The sequence below is a fragment of the Trypanosoma brucei genome, chromosome 10 (assembly GCF_000210295.1).
Source record: "Trypanosoma brucei gambiense DAL972 chromosome 10, complete sequence".
NCBI lineage: Eukaryota > Euglenozoa > Kinetoplastea > Trypanosomatida > Trypanosomatidae > Trypanosoma > Trypanosoma brucei.
Window position 1 is genome coordinate 2276394 of NC_026743.1, and position 18519 is coordinate 2294912.

Here is an 18519-nt window from a genome sequence, read left to right on the forward strand (position 1 = left end):
TGCTACAGATGATGCCCGTATATGTGTACAATCGCCAATGTTCGCGTCCATGTAGGCGTTGGTGTTCTTATCTTCCTTACCGTTTATTTACAAGGAGGAGAAAGCAAAGTCTTTTTTTTTTTAAGCTGACAGCCCACTGGCATGCAGAGGAAAATTGTAGCGAAGAGACTGTCCTCAAACTTCCGTGAAGCTACTGAGGTTCTGTCATCTCCTATCCCTTCCTATCTTAAGTCAACTGAGCTTCTGGTGAAAAACCGGTTTGTTGGCATTAACGCTAGCGATATCAACTTCACTGCAGGGAAATACTTGCCAGGGACTGTACCTCCCTTTGACTGTGGCTTCGAGGCCCTCGGTGAAGTCGTTGCAGTGGGTGATGGTATCAAACAGTTTTGTGCCGGTGATGTTGTAGTCACGCAAGCCTTCGGTGCTTTCTGTGAATATCAAGTGGTTCCTTCCAGATCTGCTAAGAAGGTCCCTTTACTGAAGTGTGAGTATCTGCCCCTTGATCTCAGTGGGACGACCGCATCTATTTCAATAGGTGAGATTTTGAAGCCGTTAAGGGGGGAATTAGCGGTTGTTACGGCCGCTGGTGGAGGGACAGGACAATTCGCCGTGCAGATATTGAAGAAAGTCTACGACTGTACTGTTGTCGGAGTAACTTCCTCCTGCAGTAAGGAAAACATGCTGAAGGAACTAGGGTGTGATCATGTTATTGTTGGGGAACGTGAGTCAGTTGGTGAGGCAATGAAACAACTTATGCCAACGGGTGTAAATGTTGCCTACGAATCTGTGGGAGGTGACATGCTGGATGTCGTGGTAGATAACATTTCCCTCCGCGGCCGCGTACTCTCTATTGGGGGCATTTCTGGGTATAGTAACGGAGGTAGCTGGGACTATTCTGAGAAAGGTAAAGCACCATTGCCAATGCGTCTCTTGTCAAAAAGCGCGTCCCTCAACACCTTTTTTCTCCCACATTATATCAAATATGCGAAACTACACTTTTCACGGCTTTGCCAGATGTACGAACAAGGAACACTACAGAGCTGTATTGACCCTTCGAAGTTTAAAGGGTTGGAAGCTGTGGCTGATGCGGTGGAGTATATGTACGAAAGGCGGAATAAGGGAAAGGTCATCGTTGAGATTTGATTATCTTTCTATGTGCGTTTGGTTGTGATGCAGCCCTGCGCTAACAAGGGAGAAGGTGAATGGATGGTGGTCCTCTGGTATTATTCTTATTATTGTCTCTGTGCGTGTGGCTCCAAAGAGTATATACATATATATATGACAGATCCTTTGTTTGAAATCTCACTTTGAACCGACTTTTCCCCATGTTCACCTTACAGGGACGTCTTTTGTATTTTACGGAGGAGGAGCCTGCGGTCCACGAAATAATACAAAACGAAATGGGTGTGCCGTTGTATGCGGCACTGCACGCCGCATTCATTGACCTGAGCTTGTTTTTCTTCTATTTTTTTTAAAAAATTTCATAGTAGGATAAAGAGAATTGTTGGTCGACTAAGGTGCGAAACAGAGAAAGAAAAGCAGAATGGAGAAAACACAACCGTTCAACGACCTGATATGTCAGGTAGCAAGAGTAGGCGTGACGAATGTACAGTGGTGTGGAGAAAAAATGAATGACTCCCAGCTGGATACTCTAATTTCGGCGATGGAATTGTCTCCTGTGCGGATTGAGAATATAAATCTTTCCAAAAATGAAATAACATCCGCAGGGGCATCGCTGCTGTGTACTTATATCAAGAAGAATTCGAATATCAAAGAAGTGTATCTTAACGAAAATCTGATAGATGACGCTGGTGCAAGAGAATTTATTTCCATATTCAACAACCAGGTTCATCCAACAATATTTGATGTTAGCGGAAACCAGTGTTCGTCAGCCGTTGTAAACAACTTGGCACTGCTGGCCAAACAGGACCAGCATTCCAAGGAAATACATCAATCTTTGTTGGCCGGTGAAGCCGAGGAGCTGGATATAAGTGGTATGAACATCAACAAGATTGACCCGCGTCTTCTCACTTTTTTCATACTTGATACCCATGCATTGAGGAGTCTGATCGTCTCTGGATGCGCTGCTGGGGATGCTGGAGCCACACTGATTGGTGATTTACTGAAGAACAGTGCTGTATCTCACGTTGACCTAAGTGACAATGATATATCAGATGCAGGCGTCTCTCAGTTTATTGAGCGCGCCGACCTTTTGCATCACCCAACGATAACTTCAATATCTTTCAGTAAAAATATCCGCATCAGCAATTACGGAATGCAACAAATGTCAAAAACGTTGTTTAACACCAATGATGTAATTACCTCATTTGATGTCTCAGACACATCCGTTACCTCCAGCGTTCGTTCCACCATTGCACACGAGTGCGAACTCAACAAAGAGCCATCTTGCCTGAAAAGAGCCGTTGCTGCAATACGTACCAATGATCCATCATGTACAAGTGTTAACCTTCAGTGGGAAAGGCTTACGCAGACTGCGGCGCGCTTTGTGGCCCCAGTTTTGAAACTCAACACGATTATGTTGGAGCTTAACCTGGGTAACACTTCTGCGGGTGATAAGGGGGCGGAACTTCTGGCTGCGGCATTGCAACAAAACAAGACCCTTCGTATTCTTGGCCTTGCGAACAACAACATTACGTCCCGCGGTGCAAAGGTTCTTTTCCAGCGCCTCCACCAGCAAGGGGTACTGGAGGAATTAAATTTGGCGAATAACAGGATTGATGATGAAGCAGAAACCTCCATACTGAACACCTTGCAGCTGAATCCTACAATCAAAGTTCTTAATCTCGTCAACAACCTCCTGTCGGGGGACTGCATGAGCGAGATTGATGAATTGATTCTTCTTAACCAGGCACCAAAAACTGTTCAAACAATTGTAAGTGACATTGAAAACAGACCGGCTTCCGTAACTAAGGTGGCTCTTTCAGGGAAAACAGGTGAAGAGTACTGTAACGACACCTCAGTTAGGATACTGTGCAATGCTTTGGTACTGAATAAGGTTGTAACCACTGTGGATTTGTCGAAGAATGTAGTTGGTGATATAGGGGTGACGTATTTATGCGAGATGTTAATGACGAACAGCACAATCGTGGAGCTGAATCTTGAGAGTAATTCGATCACCGACCGTGGTGCACAGCGTTTGGCCCACGCTCTTCGCACCAACGCTTCACTGCAACACCTTAACCTCTCAAACAACTCTATAACCGATGTTGGTGCTGGAGATTTTGTTGATACGTTGAGGTTTAACTACGCGTTGACAAGCATTTTATTTGAGAAGACAACCGTTACTTCGGATCTGCGCACCAAAATTGCTGAAGCTGCTGACATGAACAAAGAACCAAGGGGTTTTAAGGACGTGATGTACATGCTGAGAGACGGAAGTATTAAAACACCTAAACTTGATTTGGCAAGAAAGAATTGTCCCCGGCCCATCACCGACGAATCGGTTAATACCCTGTGCGTGCAACTTCGTGGTATATCGGTTGTCAGGGAATTAATTTTGTCAGGTAACAGTGTTGGAACGGAGGGATGTAAAAGCATTGGCAAGCTTTTGGCTCATGAAGGCTCTGGTATTTGTCATATCGATCTCTCTCTCAACCCAGTCGACGACGAAGGTCTCGGTGAACTCGCAAAGGGACTTTTGTCGAAGAACTGCGTGCTTCAAATCCTCAATCTTCGTGGTACTGAAGTAACGTCGACGGGGATAATCAATTTGACAAATACTGTAAAGGCGAATGCAACGCTTCGGGAGGTGATCGTCCCAGAGAGAGTGTCTGCCGATGTATTTTGCAGGATGAACCAAGAACTAATGGTTAACGCACAACCGAAATCACTCAAACCCTTGTTAACGTCTATCAACGAAAACGAAGTAATACCGCTGCTGGTTTTCAAAGACCCGGTTTTACCTTTTACCGATGCAGCCTGCCATCTTCTCTGCGCGGCAATCGTGAACAACGAACACATTACCTCCGTCGACATGTCTAACAATAAATTAACGAGTGATAGCGTTCCTTTTATTGCAGAAGCGTTATCCAGCTGTCCCAAGATAACGTCTGTTAACCTGTCGCACAATGAGATAGATGAAACTGGTGGATATGAGCTTGTTAAGTGTCTCGCGGAAAACGATTACGTAACTACCTTGTCTCTCGAGGGAAATCCAATACCTGAGGAAGTGATTTTCAAATTAAACGAGCTTCTGCACCTTAACAGAGGCTCAATCGATTTGAAAAAGATCCTGCTGAAGCATAGAAAGGGGAGACTTGCGGATAAAACGATCAATTTGAATTCTAAGGGGAAACAGTACAAACTAAACGATGAGGATGTCCGGTTATTGTGCGAAGTGATGGTCGAGTGCGGCTCCATACGTGCTGTTGACCTTGGGATGAATATGATAACGGATGTCGGGTGTGAGATGATTGCTGACGCACTTCTGCAGGCTCCTCGTATTGAAGCAATATACTTGGACTATAACCCAATCGGTGAAATTGGGGGGGAAGCACTGTACAATGTGTTAAAGGTTAACCACCAGATCCATACGCTTTTGCTTGAGGGAACAAATGTACCTGAGGAAATTTGGGAGGAAATATTAAGTCTGCTGCGCGTTAATGAGACAGCAAATCACGAAAGAATCGACATGAGGGCTATTCGTCTTGAAGAAGTAAATGATGAGACTCAGTTTCGCAGTACTGATTACGCGATATCGCAAGAACAAAAAGTTGGGATTGACGCTTTTAAGGCTTACGAAAGTTCGGTTCGGGCTCTTGTGAAAGAGTAGCGTGAGCACGAACAGAAAACCCTTTCCTGATGTTTTCTAGAACACGAGTAGAAAGCAACCGAGCATATTTTGGAGAAAAATAAAACAGCGACAAGAAGGTATGTAAAAACAATAACATGTATATCTCAATGAAAAGTAGTAAAAGCTGCTGCAAGCATTCAGAGGAAATGCAGAATTATGTACTGTTTTTTTTTTTTGAAATCAGAGTTCTACTCATTACAACTTACTCACACCTAGACCAATAGTATGTCCTTGTGTACCGTGCAAACTACAAAAAGTGAGAATGATCCCAAGTTAAATACCCTTTTGCCGCTTCAACGTATTGCTATTTTTCTTCATTTCTAATTTTCTGATACTTAGTTGAAAGCCGCGCACATGCTGCGGCCAAGGCACATTATTACCTCCACATATCCTCCTTGCCGTATCACTTCTGCGTTGAGTTGTTGTTGTCGTGTGTTTTCCCGATGAACCGGCCGCTGGTTTGTAAGCCACTTCTTCGTGTACAAAAGCTGAGTCTTGGGGCACGTGCAGATGTTTGGTGGTGCTGTATTTTGGTTTGTTTATGCCGGTTGCATCAAAAAGTTCCGTGAGAGATTGATAGTTCCTTGTTTAGTCGTTAAGACGGAAACTTGCTGTCCTTATTTTTTCGAATTGGTGTGTGTTCCAAGATATAATCAGAGTAGTGCGCAGAATGAGCTGCAGCTCTTCATAGGCTACACGAGATACTCTTCGATTTTGTCACAAGGAGGTCACCCAGACGTACAAGGGATGAACTGTGCCCGAATCAATCGCTTCAACTCTGAGGCCGCAAATGAAGAAGGTTTTGTTGATGTTCTTGTGCACGAGGGGGTAAACCGCAAAACTTCTTCGACAATATCATTCCCAAGGCATGCTGCACCTCCAAAAGAGACAGTCAGTAAGAGAAAAGTGCGGGGTTAGTGGGGTTGCGGGGTGTACTATGGTGCATATACCTTTTTGATACTTGTATTTGTGTATCAAACTGAAGAGGATTCGGAATCAACTCGGCAAATGTTACTCGCTAATTTCCCTTTTGGTCTGCACGGCGACACTTGTTATGCCCACCGCGGCACGGTGCGGTCACTTGTGCTGTCGTTTTTTGAGTAATGGGTTTGTAGTTTACACCGAGCAATTTGCCCAACTGGTTGCAAAGTCTTTGTTCTTTTTTGGGAGGCTTTTGCGGTTGGATTTCGCTGTTGTGGCTAGTGTCATGGTGTGACCAAACGGTGTGCCGTCCTTCGTTACCATTCACGCTGGTTGCTCCTTGGAGGCTATGAAAACTTCGGGTGCATTGGCTTTGCTGCCCCGCCTCGCACTTTTTGTTTGCACTCGCTGAGTGGTCGAACCGTATGTTACGTGGAGGGCATGTTGCAGTTTTCGCCTGCGTTGTGGGTTCTTGATATGAAGATAGCAGTGTAGGGCGTTGAATTGGGGGGACATTTGGTTGCGACCGTGATGGTCGCTGGTTCAGTGTGCGAATGCAAGAATGGCAGTAGTTTAGTGTAAATGGCCGCCGTTTTTGTTTTTCCAGCGCAGTATGTGGTACCGTGAGTAGCGCAAAGCGAAAAATTGTCTTCCCTTTCACCCGACACATCGTGAACGCCGTACGTCACATATGAATGGTAGTCGGAAGCAAACGACCCGTAGCACAAAGGCGTTGTTTGCGTTTCAACACCTTCTATAAGGATGTGGCTGCATGGATATGCTCTTTTCCCGCTACCCCCACGGGGACAAAGCGGAAGGTGCATGTAGTCGTTGTAACTCAGCAACTGCATCTCCGTATGCAACCTCTGCTTTTCTTTTCTATTTTGTTTGCACCTCTCTACTGATATGGTTGCAGTTGGTTTGCATGCTCTTGGGCTGCGTGTAACGGTTTTCTCGTAGCGAAGGTGTACTGTTATTTATGTCGTCGTCGCGGGCCCACCAACCCTTGTTCGTCCTGAAGCAGCATTGTAGTGCTGTTTCGACCTGCGCTCTGGACGGCCAGGGGGTGTTTGCCAACTTTTTGCTTAGTGGCGACGTCGACGGAATAGTTAGGTTGTGGGATTTGGAGCTGCGTGAGGCTCTGTTTTCGTTTCATCCGGTCCAAACCGTGAGAGGGAGCACGAAGATGGTAACGGAGGGGTCATTTTCTTCTTCGGCTGGGGATGGCGTGCTGCAGGTCGGGTTCCTCTCCTTTACAGAAGCGGTCGCTGACAGTGCAGAGACTACGGAGGTTTGGTTTTACACACAATGTCGAAATCAACAACTTTATGTGTGGAAAATTCGCTTATGCGATTTTGATAGTGGATTTGGTGGTGAGGAATGCGGCTTGGAGACTGAGAAGTTTGTGGAGCTACTGCATACAATTGATGTACCGCAGCACGGGTTCTGCCCGGTGCCTTCTGTCTGTTCCTCCCCAACTAAGTTTCTACTCGCGGTTCCGCATGACAGCAATGGAATTGTTAGCCTATGGGATGTCTGTTTGATTTCTCGAACACCCCTGTCTTGTGAAGGGTTAAAAGTTAATTGTTCGCGGTCTTTCTCTGCTGCCGGTACCCTGGCGAAATGTGGTACAATAATGTGTATTAGTTTTCGAGATTCGACCCACATCGCAGTTGCGTTTGAGAGCGGGAACGTTTCACTCAACAGTACGTGCGGCCTGCAGCTGGCGATAATTCGTGCTTTTGCGGAAACAGCAGTTGCGTGTGTGTGGTCCGGTGCTGCGCTTCTCGTAACATCGGCTGAGGGCCGTCTTCAGTGCTATACAGTAGTCGAAAGCACTGCGGAGACTCGAGACGACGCTGGGAGTGCTACTGTTACGAATATCTCTCTCGTTTTGAGGTGGGAAGTCACCCTCTCAAAGGGTTTAGGGTGTGTGGCGCTGCAGCGCCATCTAGTGGTCGCTGGCTCCTGGGATCACACACTGCGTCTGTTTGATGAAGGTTCGGGCCGGGTTATTTCCATTCTAACCTTTCACAATTCTACTGTTAACAGTGTTGCAATGCCACCAGATAAGGTAGCGGGCTGCGCATTGTTTGGATATGACGTGCGGCGCCCCCGTTGCTGTGATGGTGGCACCGTTTCTTGCAGTGGCAAGCAAAGTACAAACGATCAAAAGGATAAAGACGTGTACCTTTTCGCATCCGCGGGTGGAGACTATGCTGTCGCTGTGTGGCGCGTGGACTTCAAAACACTTACCGCTCTTTCGCGTGACACGCTATAAAGATGTACTTCGCTTCCCCCTGGGCTTGTTTGTGTTTCTACCGCGCCATGAAGGTGTGGTGGTGGTATACAGCGCCGTAAGGTTTTAGTGCGCGCTTCAGTTACAGTTGGCCTCCGGCGTGAGAGGTCACGCCCGGAACTTTGTGGTTTGTTTTTGATGGCCGGTAGCGGCGCATAGAGAGGTTTGTGTTATGTCGTTCTCTTTCCTTTCCTTTCTTTCTTTTTTTTTTTGGGGGGGGGGCTCTGGTTTGGTGAACAGACGCTATTTCAGCGGCGTATTTCAAAATATCAACGGTTACGGGGTGCATCTATTGAGCCAGTCGTAGAACAAAAGAAAACAGCACTAATAAGGCGGAATAAGTGACGGCAACTCGTGGCTTACTTCCCATGCTAGGTGACCGCTACGCCGTACTTAAGGCACTGGGAAAGGGCACCTATGGGCAAGTTTTACTCTGTCACGACACAAAAACTGGGGCGCAAGTAGCCATCAAGGTTGCACGGGGTGACCCCGCGTACCGCCGCGCAGCTATGAATGAAATTGGAGTGCTGCGGGCCCTGGTAAACAACGGAGATACGTTGAACATGCTAGGATACTTTGAGCATCGTAAGTGTCTTTGTATTGTGACTGAGGTTCTCCAAATGAGCCTGTTGGACATTCTACAAGGGAGGGGATACCGTCCTTTGCCGTTGCGTGACGTGCACGTCATTGCAGGGCGTGTTCTTCGGGCGCTTGCAGCGCTCCATGATATTGGATACATGCACTGCGACGTTAAGCCGGAAAATGTCATGCTTCGTCCTCCCACTGTGCACCACGACACAGAACAAGATTTCAAAGGAACCTGTCTTATTGATTTTGGAGCGGTGCGTCAGTTTCGTGATAACAGATACTACGACATCCAGTCACTTTGGTATCGTGCGCCCGAGGTTATGCTATGTGTTCCCTACACACATCGTATTGACTCATGGAGTGTAGGGTGTCTACTGTATGAGCTTTACACGGGAGAGCCGCTCTTTTATGGGGCGAACCCACAAGATTTACTGAGCCTGATATCCCACACTGTTGGATTGCCGCGGCAAGAGAGGTCGATGTGCGGTGCGGATTATCCTGCTCAGAGTGTTGTGTGGAGGGGAAATGCGGTGGATGCGGAAACAAATATACGTCACCTCGTTCTCAAGCTACGCAGCAAAACTGCGGAAAACTGTAAGTCAGGTCAGCTACTAGCGGAGGAGGAAGCTTTTGTGAACTTGATTTCGAGGCTCCTTGAACCAGATGAGAGAAGAAGGTTATCTTGTTCTGACGCCCTAAGTCATCCCTTTTTTACGCAGCATTGTGTACATGGGGGTCACATCGAGCCTACCGTATTTCGGGCGGGTAGCGATGAAGAAAGCAGCGTATGTGGCTCGTCTCCCTCCGCTGACTTCGTTTCATCATCATGCAACGCAGCGTCTTCCGGTGTCAGTGTTGCTCGATGGGAGAAGCGACCTGGATTTGCCGCTCAGTCGCAGCGCCGGCAGCAGCTTTCCTTTCCTCCAAGCGACTGTACTAGAATACCTCTTGTTGGGGTTGTTGGCCATCCTACTGGGGTCGTGATAACTTCTTCGCAACCTTCACTGGCCTCCAGCATACCCGGTTCGCCTTTACACCTGCTTCTTCCACCTGTTGCGTACCCCAACACGGTAACCGCCCTCCATTCGGCACCTGCTCAAGTTCATCAACAGGTTCATGTACCACCGCTATTTGTAGGGGCGAGGACATGCACGGGGGCTCCCGCACCCCCGAACTACCCCAACAATGCAGCGGCTAGCGCTGGACGGAGTGGCATTGGCGCGCGCTTTGGAAATGATAGCCGCAACCGTGACAACAGAATGATGGCGGCTGACCCACCTGGACCTGCTTCATTACAAATGGTACGTGTCGCGCCGTGTGCTGCAGTTTCGTCAATGTACAAGGTTCTTGTGGGAAACCCCATGGGACCGGTGCTTTACGCCTCCTCAAAAACCTGAGATGAAAGGGGAAAGGGGTCAGCTGATGCTACTTTCCTTTTTCATTTGTCTTTGTAAACTCTCTTTTTCACTTTCCCCATCATTTTCTTTCTTTTCTTTCTCTTTACTACCTCTCCATACGCCCGTACAGAGGCATATGTTTGTTTCTTTGCGTTTGATCGCGTTCCTCCATTTCTCTTCCCATCCCACTCCATTATCGAACGTGGACGGGTGAGATGACCGCCGAATTTTCGTGTAGGTGGGGATGGTTGACGAATACCACTTGAGGATATCTTAAGAGACAGTTTTTTTTTTTTGGGGGGGGGGGAGGGTTTGCTGTTGTAACCGCGTGAAGGGGGAGAGGTGACATTTTTTTTTCTTTTACAGTATGTTTAATCGTAAGTGCACACATCGGAAGGAGTGCTGTCGTACTAATATATATGTGTGAGCTGGTAATAACAAGAAATATGGAAGCTTCTGAGCAAAACGGCTGGCTACTTCCTTCCCTTTCTGCTCCATGTTTTGTTTCACCAGGTTGAGAAGCTGATTTCACCGAGTTTCTACTGCCGATTATGGTTCTTGGCTGCATTTCATTTTTTACTTTATTTGCTCTACTTCATTTATGCGGCACCGAATGGGTGGTCACTCAGCTGGTGTGGCACCACTTTTTTTTATTGTTATTATTAAAGAGAAGGGAGAAAGAGCGAGAGGTGAGGAAAGACAGTAAATAATTAAGTAAAAGAACTAAAATGTAACAAGAGTAAAGGGGAAAACATTTTCTTCTTCCTCTCGTTTCTCCCCCAACCAACCAACCAACCGGCCAACTAAGGGCGCATTTCTCTATCTTTCGCAGTGAGGGTGGGATTAAAAGGTGTGTGTGTCTGTGTATGGTGGAGGGGGGGGGAGAGCGGAAGGGTTTCAGGGTTACGGTTTTGTTTTTTTGTTGGTGTTGTTGTTTTATTTCACTAAAATTAATTGTTATCTATTGCGTTGTTAGTTTCTTCTTCATGTTAGAACACAGATTATCCCGCACGCACACTCACGATGCAGGACGAAAGGGAAACAAGAGGGGACCGTGTGCGTCTATGTAGAGGAAAGCATATGATTTCAGTGTACAGTTTCCATCCTTCTTACCACAGGCAAAAACACATGTGGATGAAAATTTCCCTCAGAGAAGTTCAAGCTGAGCATCTTATTGTTTTCCTTTCGTACTGCATGTGTGTGATACTGTGCTTACACTTTGTTCGCGCAACATTGCCCCCTTTCCGCTCCCTTTCTCCCCTTCCAGTTCGCTCCCACCACATGCTGCATATCTTTTTACCTTGCCGTACGCGTATGTGGCGGTGGCTGTGTGGGAAAGAAGAAGAAGGCGTCGCGGTAGGGCGTGTTATGTATATATATATATATATATATATATAACAAATATGCTACGCGTGCAGAAATTATTCCCTGCACATTTTGGTTTTGCTCATTTGGTTCATTTTTTTTGTTTTTACCTTTGCTCCTTGACTAGGCATAACACAGCACGACTTGCATTTAAATAGTTCCGTTTAGACACCCCTTTATATATTTACTTACGGTGGGAATGAAAGAAGGAAGGACAGAAGGGAAGGAAAAGCGAAGAATTAAGTGATTGTAGCCCGGGGTGTATATTCATGCCCGTCAGTTTCTCTATTCCCCTCACTTTTTTTTGGTTTTACAGAATTTTAAAAAGATGAAGTAAACAATGATCATCATTATCATCATTATTATTAACAGAAAGAAAAGTCAGGGAATTGTTCGATTTTTCTTTTGTCCCTGCTTCTGCTACTGCTGTTTCTGAAGCCATTTTGGTTTACTCCAGAGCACTCTACGTGAAGTATGGGTGACGGAACACAGGGAGAGGAGGTATGGGAGAAGAAGGCGTAAAGAGAGAGAGAGAAAGGTAAAGCCGAGTGATGAGAAAGTAAGTAAGAGAAGAGAAAAATAAAGGGAAAAATAACATGATAAACGTTGCGAGTAATGTGTTTGTGTGAGGAGGAGAAATATGGATGAATGCTACGTGTGTGTGTGTAGGGGAGGAAGGGAATAATAAGGCAAAGAAAATAGTTATAAAAAGGAGTTGATGAGCCTGTCGTTGTCTCACACCGCCAACTCGAGTGACAAAAAAAAAAAAACAGTAATGGTTAGGCAAGGCGGCAACAATAAGGCCAATCTTTGTTGTTATCGTTGCCTTGTTCGCGCTATATCCTCTTCTTTACTACCGTACACTATTTAGACCCCCGTTTATTACCCCTCATTGATTTACATCGGTGCCCAATAAACGTACTGCCTTTTCCATTGCTGTACAAATCTTTTTTGTCCTTTTTTAGTGATTTTTTGTTTTTGTTTCTCCCCCCTCTATGGCTGTTTTTCCCCTTCTAGGGTTCACTTTTTTTCACATTCGTGTGGAATGCGGAGTAGTGGCAAGTGACGTATAGAAGAGAGGAAAGGGGAAAAAGAGGCGTAACACGGAAGCGAAACTCGTGTGTGTAGGGGGAGGGGGATGAGGAGAAAGGGAATCTGTCAGCTGATTTTTTTTTTCATAAATGAATTGTTCGCTTGCTGTTTTTGTTTGTCTGGTATATATGTGTTTATATATTTATGTATTTACGTATATGTGTGTGAAAACGAAGTAAAATGGTGGGTGGACAATGAGGGCGGCCGTGGGGGTTACCCAGAGGTCCTGATTGGTGGTGTGGTGCATCAATAAAAGATGGGGATGGGCGGCTGTAAGTCCGTTTCTTTTTTTTTTTTTTCAAAAGAAAAGGAAAGGGGAAAGCGGGACGCTACGCACCATGCAAAGTGCAACAAACGCCCCTTGTCGCCGTAGCCTTATATCCATTCCCCTGATACTATAGAAAGCGGTGTAATATATATATATATATATATATATATATATATGAACATGTTGCTGGTGTGAAGATCCATTCCCCTCCCGCTTACATACATCTGCATGTTTTTGCGTACGTGGTTGAATCCTTCTACGCTGCAGAATATTCAACTCCCACATTTGTCGGTAGTTGTTACGGCATTTTTTTTTAAAAAAGGATTTGTGACTGCAGTGTGATTTTGTGTTCAACGGTTAACACATTATTGTTATTGCTATCACCGTCTATATATACAAGTTTTTTTTTTGTGTGTGTGTATGTGTGCCGCTTATAGTAGTAAATTTTTTTACCTTTTCTATTTATTTTCCAGACCCTTTCACATTTCTATTTCTGCATTTTCTTATTAAGAACAAAATAAAATTACTTTGGTGCTTGCTTTACATTCTTTTTTCTTTTTGTGGTGCTACATTTTGCCTTTGCGTGCGTGATTCTGTAAGGTAATTTCCAGAAATGGTCGGGGTTAAATTGAGCGAACTCGATCCCGAGGAAGACGGAGGTGAGGTGTTTTTTTTTTTTTTTAATCGCAGACTTCATCTTTTGTGTGATGCTTTTGTTGTAGCCATGAACTGACGTCCCACATTACCATTCTTTTTTTGTTTTCACATGATCGGTAGAAGAGGAGAAATCGTTCTTTTTTTTTCCTCTTTTTCAATAAACAGTTTAATTCGGTGGAGGACGAGAGGGTCATATATGTCTTTGTGTATGCGTGTTTGTTTTTTTTTTTGTTTCGGAAGGAAGCAAAATCAAAGTAATAAGAGGATAGAAACTTTTCATAGGCAAACAAAGGAATAATAATAATAATGATAGTAAGAAGGTGAAGGAGCAAAGGGATGCCTTCACCTTCGTTTGTTTGCCGATTTTTCAGTATTCACTCATTCGTTCACTCATTCTTTTCATTTTTTTCTTTTTCTTTTTTTTTTTTGTACCCACACGCCGTTGTCTTTTGCACTGCCATCGTCATCCCTCCGGTGCCTTATTTTTATATTTTTGGCACGCTTCTCGTAATTGCCCGCTGGTCCATAACCCGTGTTCAACGCTTTATACTTTCAACTGACCTGTTGTTTGTTCTTTTTGTGTGTCATTTGGTTTTGTTTTTCTTCTCTTTTTGTTTTTTTTCTTTTTCTTTGTTTTTTTCGTGTGTGTGTGTGTGTGTGTGTGTGTGTGTGTGTGTGTGTGTGTGTGTTATGAGCGGGAGCGTGGCCACGCGCGGATATGTTGCACGGTTCGGTTGGAAATGAGCAGCTGTAATCGCTCTGAGAGGTGTTTATTTTTAAAAGGTTCCGGTAAAGTGCGGGCGCCACATAAGTGTGGACACTTTGCGTGGTGCATGTAATTTCTACGTTCCATAAGGGAGGCAGGAGAACATGAGCAACGGCTGTGAAGACAGAAAGGAAATCAATAAGCAACAACAGCAGCAACTAAAAAGAAAGAAGAAAAAAGAAAAGAAAACAGTAGCAATAGAAAAAAAACAGTAATCCAACTGTGCAAACATTTGTGTGCACTACATTTTTTTTTTTTTTTTGCACACCTCGTTTTTTTTTCTTTCTTTCGCGTCTCTTCCTCCATCTTTTTAGCGAATTTTTATTTTTGTTTGGTGAGGAGGGGGAGGGTGAAGTGGACGGGTTCATATGAAGTGGGTAGCGGGGGATGACATGAAGGATGTGGTATTTTTTTTTTATTTTTCATCTTTTCAGTTTAACCACACTTCTGTTTTACTTCTTTGCCTCCCCCGTTCCTCCCCTTCTTTTACCTTTTCATTTTTTTTAAAGTCTTAAAAAAAAAAAAAATAATAATCTTTCACTCGCGTGTAGAAGGGTACTGGCGCTTTTTTCTTTATTATTGTGAGGGAAATTTTTGTTCTCTTTTCGTTATTTTCCCCTGTTTTTTTGTTTCTTTTTGTATCATTTAGATATACTTTTTCAGTGAGTGGTGCCCCTCTTGTCCTTTTTAAAAAAAAAATTTTGGCCTGCCGACGCACCCCTAAAAAATGTGCTGAATTTCTCCCTTTTTCACTTGAAGACGCACTTCAAAAAGGGGGAAAAGAAGTGACGGCACTTCGCCAGAGAGTCTCATCACTGAGTTGTGTGTCTATGTATATATTTATCTATTTATTTTCTGCTTGTTTATTAAATAAATAAATATATATATATATATATATATATTGCGTGTGTTTTTGTGTATGTGTGTATGTGGTTGCGTGTGCGTCTACATTTCCTTTCCCTTTTCTCTCTGTATTTACTGGTAACATTTCTCGTGCTTATTGCCGAGTTTCAGCCGACGATGCGGCTGCCGCATCCGAGCAATTCAACGTGGTATTGCCGCGTTCCCTTCTTTTTTTTCCTTTTACCTTTTTTACTCCTTTCCATTTTTTCTTCCTTTTGCAAATTCATCTACGGGGGTTGCGATCCCTTATTTTTGTTCCTCTTCCTTCATTTTCTCTATTCTTTCCTCTCCGTTATGCTTTTCTTTTTCTTTTTTTTTTTTTCGGTGGCCGCCAGTAGTACCCTTTCGTTTGATTGCCGTAACATTTGTACCGCATCGCCCCTACAGTTCCCCGTTTTCTCCTTCACTTTTTTTCTTTTTTCTTTTTTTGTTACCCCTCGTGTAACTGCGGGAACTGCTGCTGCATTCCGTAGTTCACATGTGTTTGGCTCATTTGTTGGCGGGAGCGGCGGCGATGTAACGGCTATCAGTGGGCGTGTGCGTGTGTTGTGTGATTGCGGGGAAAATATTTGGCTTCACACATGCGGGGAAGAAATTATTTGACCCGTTATTACTTTAATACCGTCAAGTTGGTAATGGATGTGCAATCGAAGGGAATGAATGCTGATTGTGAGGGTGCGTGGGATGTGTGTGTGTGTTTTTTTTTAATTATTGTTGTTGTTGTTTATTTATTTTTCCGAGCATATGTGCCTTTGTTGTATTTCATACTTTAATGTTTCTTTAACCACAATCATATACACTTTGGTGTGGTTTTTATTTTCCTCTGTGACCTTGTGGGGCACCTTACCTCATTTTGTTACTCATTTTTTTCCTTTTCACTGTGCGATCATTTGTATTTACTGTCTGTTGACTTCGATTTTTTTTTTCCTTTTCGTTGGTGGGGACGCACACCAATATCATGGGATATTCCATTCATATGTTTTGGTTCCTGTATTAAATGTTTCAATTCTCATGTTTTTTCCTCCCCCCTTCTCGTCATACTTTGCTACGTGATTCCGCTCTATATATTTCTTGCACTCAATGGGAAGTACTCATTTTCTGTCTCGTATTTTCTTTTTTATTCTTTAAACACCTGTGGCTCTTTGGAAGGTAGTGTTTTTTTATAGGTGGGTAGGAAGTCCCAGTTGGACTTGTTAACGGTGGAGATTCCGTTTTTTTTCTTTTCTTCCCTTTTCTTTTCCCCTTTCATTAGTTAGGGGGAGAGCGATATATATATATATATATATATATATATATATATATATATATTTAACCAGAAACTACATATCACGCTTCTCCTTTGCTTTGATTTTAGACGTAGCCGTCAGTTTCTGAGGACGGGCCAAAAGAAAGGGGGAAAAAAGGAAAGAGGGAAACAATCTCTCCTTCCGTACTCGCGCATTCATTTTTTTCTTTTTTGGACAATTGTTTGGTAGAGGCACTCGCTGTTATTACCATTATTATTGTCATTGCCGTTTCAATACCGCCATTCGGCTTGTGTGACTCTGTGAATGAGTGGAAACTCACAAACTGCTAGAGCCCTTACGCGGGCTGCATCGGCTGATGGGTTTAATCCATCCAATACGGGCGCGTTTTCCCCCGATGTTGAGGATTTTGAAGCACTTGAAACTCAAGCCCGCGCAGCACTGGAGGATTTGGCAGCGAATGGAAGTCGCAATGAGGCCCTAACGGTGGAGTACATGTGCATTTTAAGAACGTATCGACAGGCCTGTGAAAGGCGTGCGCAATATGTTGAAGCAGACCTCGTGCAGCGGGTGTTGCGGTACATGCGGTTAGATGAGGAGACGCGCCACGTGTGTGGTTTGACGGAGCTTCAAAGGCAGGAGCGGGATGCCATTGAAACTTTACACCGTGAAGAGGTTCAGGAGTTTCACCATGCGTGGAACATGCGAATAGATGAATTGGAGGAAGAGCAACTGCGGTTGGAAACAGCGCTTATTGAGCGCCAAAATGCAGAGCTGCAGTCCTTCTATGAGGAGGTCAACAGTTTAAACCCGCACGCAGCAAAGTGTAGCAGGGGGTTGTTGTACGCGCGCGCAGTAGAGCACATTCTCGCGTCCCAGCGGGAATACGTACGCGCCCACAAGAAAAAAAAAGAAGCCGATACTATCGAGGCAAGAGATGCCGAGAGGTTTGTCCAGGCGAAGGTGGAACTGCTTGAGCGACGTGAGGCGATGATGCGGCAGAAGCATGAACAAGAACGACACGTGCTTGAGGTAAAAGCTAAAAGGCGCAGAGCGGAGATGGAGGCGGCCCGAAAGAGGGAACTTTACATCTTGCTGAGGCGGTATTTGAATGCACAGCGTGAGTTGGAACTTCACCAGAACATTGTTCGGAGTAAAACGGGAACTATTCTTCTGAAACACGCCAGCAACACCAAGGGAAATACGAGCGGAACTGCTGTGCTGGTGGAGAGCGCAGAGTCCGGCGCATTTGGGATAAGGGCAAGGAAGCAACATTTAGACAATTTAGTCGATTCGTGCACATTACCAAAAATTGGGACAAAGCAGAAGTAAATGTAAATTCAGGCTCTGAGATGGTTTCTGGCGTACAATCCGGGACGGGGATGGAGTAATGATGGAAGGAAGAAATATAAGGAAGTGTGAAGAGAGGAAAAAGAAATTTGAAGTGATGGTGCGAACTTCCGCTAGGTGTTCAGGGCCGTTGACAAGGCTGTATATACTTCTGTTTAAAAGAGGGAACAAAAAGTCCAAAACATTTTATACTAGAGGGCCATCAAACTAAGCAGGTTGGGAAATCTGTGCTGCTCGGGCGTGTGTAACAGTGCTCAAGAATATCCCACCGTATCATGTAAATTAAGCACAAATGCCTTCTTCTTTTGTTCGTGTCAATTTGTTCATTTTTGCTCGTCGGAGGCCTAGTCGATAATACGTACTTGCAAACAATCGTGTGTACCTTCTCCCTTCCACATCACCAACACCACGTCCCAGCACTTTAAGAGCCTTTAAAAAAATAAAACAAAAATAGGTGAAATAAGGGTTGGACCGCTGGTGGGGGAACATGCGAGTAGAAGGTCTGATTCGGTAACGTATGTGTGTATGTGTTTATGTTTTTTTCTTTTTTTTTTTTTTCTTGGTGGAGGAGGTGCGGTGTTGAGAGTGTTTTTCTTTTGGGCAGTTGTTTAGGTACCAGACACAGGGACAGATAGAGCCCACCAAGGCGTCGCATTCTATTTCTTTCCTTGTGTATTTTCTTCTATGTCGTTACTATCTTGATGTATTTTTCTTTCACGGCAGGACTCCGCGAGAGGTTGATACCGTGTTGTTTTGGCCCATGCAAGAGCAAGTGGCCATGGACGGACCAATGGTTGGTTCCTGAAGTCTGTATCATATCCAGTACACTTGTTTTTTCTTTTGGTGCCTCTCC

At 44.6% G+C, this 18519-nt stretch overlaps 12 protein-coding genes across 12 annotated transcripts; 10 read left to right on the top strand and 2 right to left on the bottom strand.

The window, feature by feature from the left end:
- Nucleotides 1–141: 141 nt before the first annotated feature.
- On the top strand, nucleotides 142–1146 carry TbgDal_X11690 (oxidoreductase, putative; the record flags this gene model as incomplete). Its single annotated transcript, XM_011780036.1, has 1 exon — nucleotides 142–1146. One exon carries the CDS (start codon nucleotides 142–144, stop codon nucleotides 1144–1146), a length of 1005 nt encoding a protein of 334 aa, XP_011778338.1.
- Nucleotides 1147–1546: 400 nt separating this feature from the next.
- TbgDal_X11700 (hypothetical protein, conserved) lies at nucleotides 1547–4795 on the top strand (the record flags this gene model as incomplete). Its single annotated transcript, XM_011780037.1, has 1 exon — nucleotides 1547–4795. One exon carries the CDS (start codon nucleotides 1547–1549, stop codon nucleotides 4793–4795), a length of 3249 nt encoding a protein of 1082 aa, XP_011778339.1.
- A 531-nt stretch (nucleotides 4796–5326) lies between these two features.
- On the top strand, nucleotides 5327–5734 carry TbgDal_X11710 (hypothetical protein, unlikely; the record flags this gene model as incomplete). The annotated part of the gene is made up of 1 exon (XM_011780038.1): nucleotides 5327–5734. The coding sequence occupies one exon, from the start codon at nucleotides 5327–5329 to the stop codon at nucleotides 5732–5734; it is 408 nt and encodes a 135-aa protein (XP_011778340.1).
- Nucleotides 5735–5834: 100 nt separating this feature from the next.
- Nucleotides 5835–6407, bottom strand: TbgDal_X11720 (T. brucei spp.-specific protein; the record flags this gene model as incomplete). The annotated part of the gene is made up of 1 exon (XM_011780039.1): nucleotides 5835–6407. The coding sequence occupies one exon, from the start codon at nucleotides 6405–6407 to the stop codon at nucleotides 5835–5837; it is 573 nt and encodes a 190-aa protein (XP_011778341.1).
- Nucleotides 6408–6716: 309 nt separating this feature from the next.
- Nucleotides 6717–8018, top strand: TbgDal_X11730 (hypothetical protein, conserved; the record flags this gene model as incomplete). Its single annotated transcript, XM_011780040.1, has 1 exon — nucleotides 6717–8018. The coding sequence occupies one exon, from the start codon at nucleotides 6717–6719 to the stop codon at nucleotides 8016–8018; it is 1302 nt and encodes a 433-aa protein (XP_011778342.1).
- A 386-nt stretch (nucleotides 8019–8404) lies between these two features.
- Nucleotides 8405–10021, top strand: TbgDal_X11740 (protein kinase, putative; the record flags this gene model as incomplete). Its single annotated transcript, XM_011780041.1, has 1 exon — nucleotides 8405–10021. One exon carries the CDS (start codon nucleotides 8405–8407, stop codon nucleotides 10019–10021), a length of 1617 nt encoding a protein of 538 aa, XP_011778343.1.
- Nucleotides 10022–10214: 193 nt separating this feature from the next.
- Nucleotides 10215–10589, bottom strand: TbgDal_X11750 (hypothetical protein, unlikely; the record flags this gene model as incomplete). Its single annotated transcript, XM_011780042.1, has 1 exon — nucleotides 10215–10589. One exon carries the CDS (start codon nucleotides 10587–10589, stop codon nucleotides 10215–10217), a length of 375 nt encoding a protein of 124 aa, XP_011778344.1.
- Nucleotides 10590–11044: 455 nt separating this feature from the next.
- On the top strand, nucleotides 11045–11419 carry TbgDal_X11760 (T. brucei spp.-specific protein; the record flags this gene model as incomplete). The annotated part of the gene is made up of 1 exon (XM_011780043.1): nucleotides 11045–11419. The coding sequence occupies one exon, from the start codon at nucleotides 11045–11047 to the stop codon at nucleotides 11417–11419; it is 375 nt and encodes a 124-aa protein (XP_011778345.1).
- Nucleotides 11420–13739: 2320 nt separating this feature from the next.
- On the top strand, nucleotides 13740–14147 carry TbgDal_X11770 (hypothetical protein, unlikely; the record flags this gene model as incomplete). Its single annotated transcript, XM_011780044.1, has 1 exon — nucleotides 13740–14147. The coding sequence occupies one exon, from the start codon at nucleotides 13740–13742 to the stop codon at nucleotides 14145–14147; it is 408 nt and encodes a 135-aa protein (XP_011778346.1).
- A 949-nt stretch (nucleotides 14148–15096) lies between these two features.
- Nucleotides 15097–15675, top strand: TbgDal_X11780 (T. brucei spp.-specific protein; the record flags this gene model as incomplete). The annotated part of the gene is made up of 1 exon (XM_011780045.1): nucleotides 15097–15675. The coding sequence occupies one exon, from the start codon at nucleotides 15097–15099 to the stop codon at nucleotides 15673–15675; it is 579 nt and encodes a 192-aa protein (XP_011778347.1).
- Nucleotides 15676–15816: 141 nt separating this feature from the next.
- Nucleotides 15817–16125, top strand: TbgDal_X11790 (T. brucei spp.-specific protein; the record flags this gene model as incomplete). Its single annotated transcript, XM_011780046.1, has 1 exon — nucleotides 15817–16125. The coding sequence occupies one exon, from the start codon at nucleotides 15817–15819 to the stop codon at nucleotides 16123–16125; it is 309 nt and encodes a 102-aa protein (XP_011778348.1).
- A 497-nt stretch (nucleotides 16126–16622) lies between these two features.
- Nucleotides 16623–17648, top strand: TbgDal_X11800 (hypothetical protein, conserved; the record flags this gene model as incomplete). Its single annotated transcript, XM_011780047.1, has 1 exon — nucleotides 16623–17648. The coding sequence occupies one exon, from the start codon at nucleotides 16623–16625 to the stop codon at nucleotides 17646–17648; it is 1026 nt and encodes a 341-aa protein (XP_011778349.1).
- Between the last annotated feature and the right edge of the window lie 871 nt (nucleotides 17649–18519).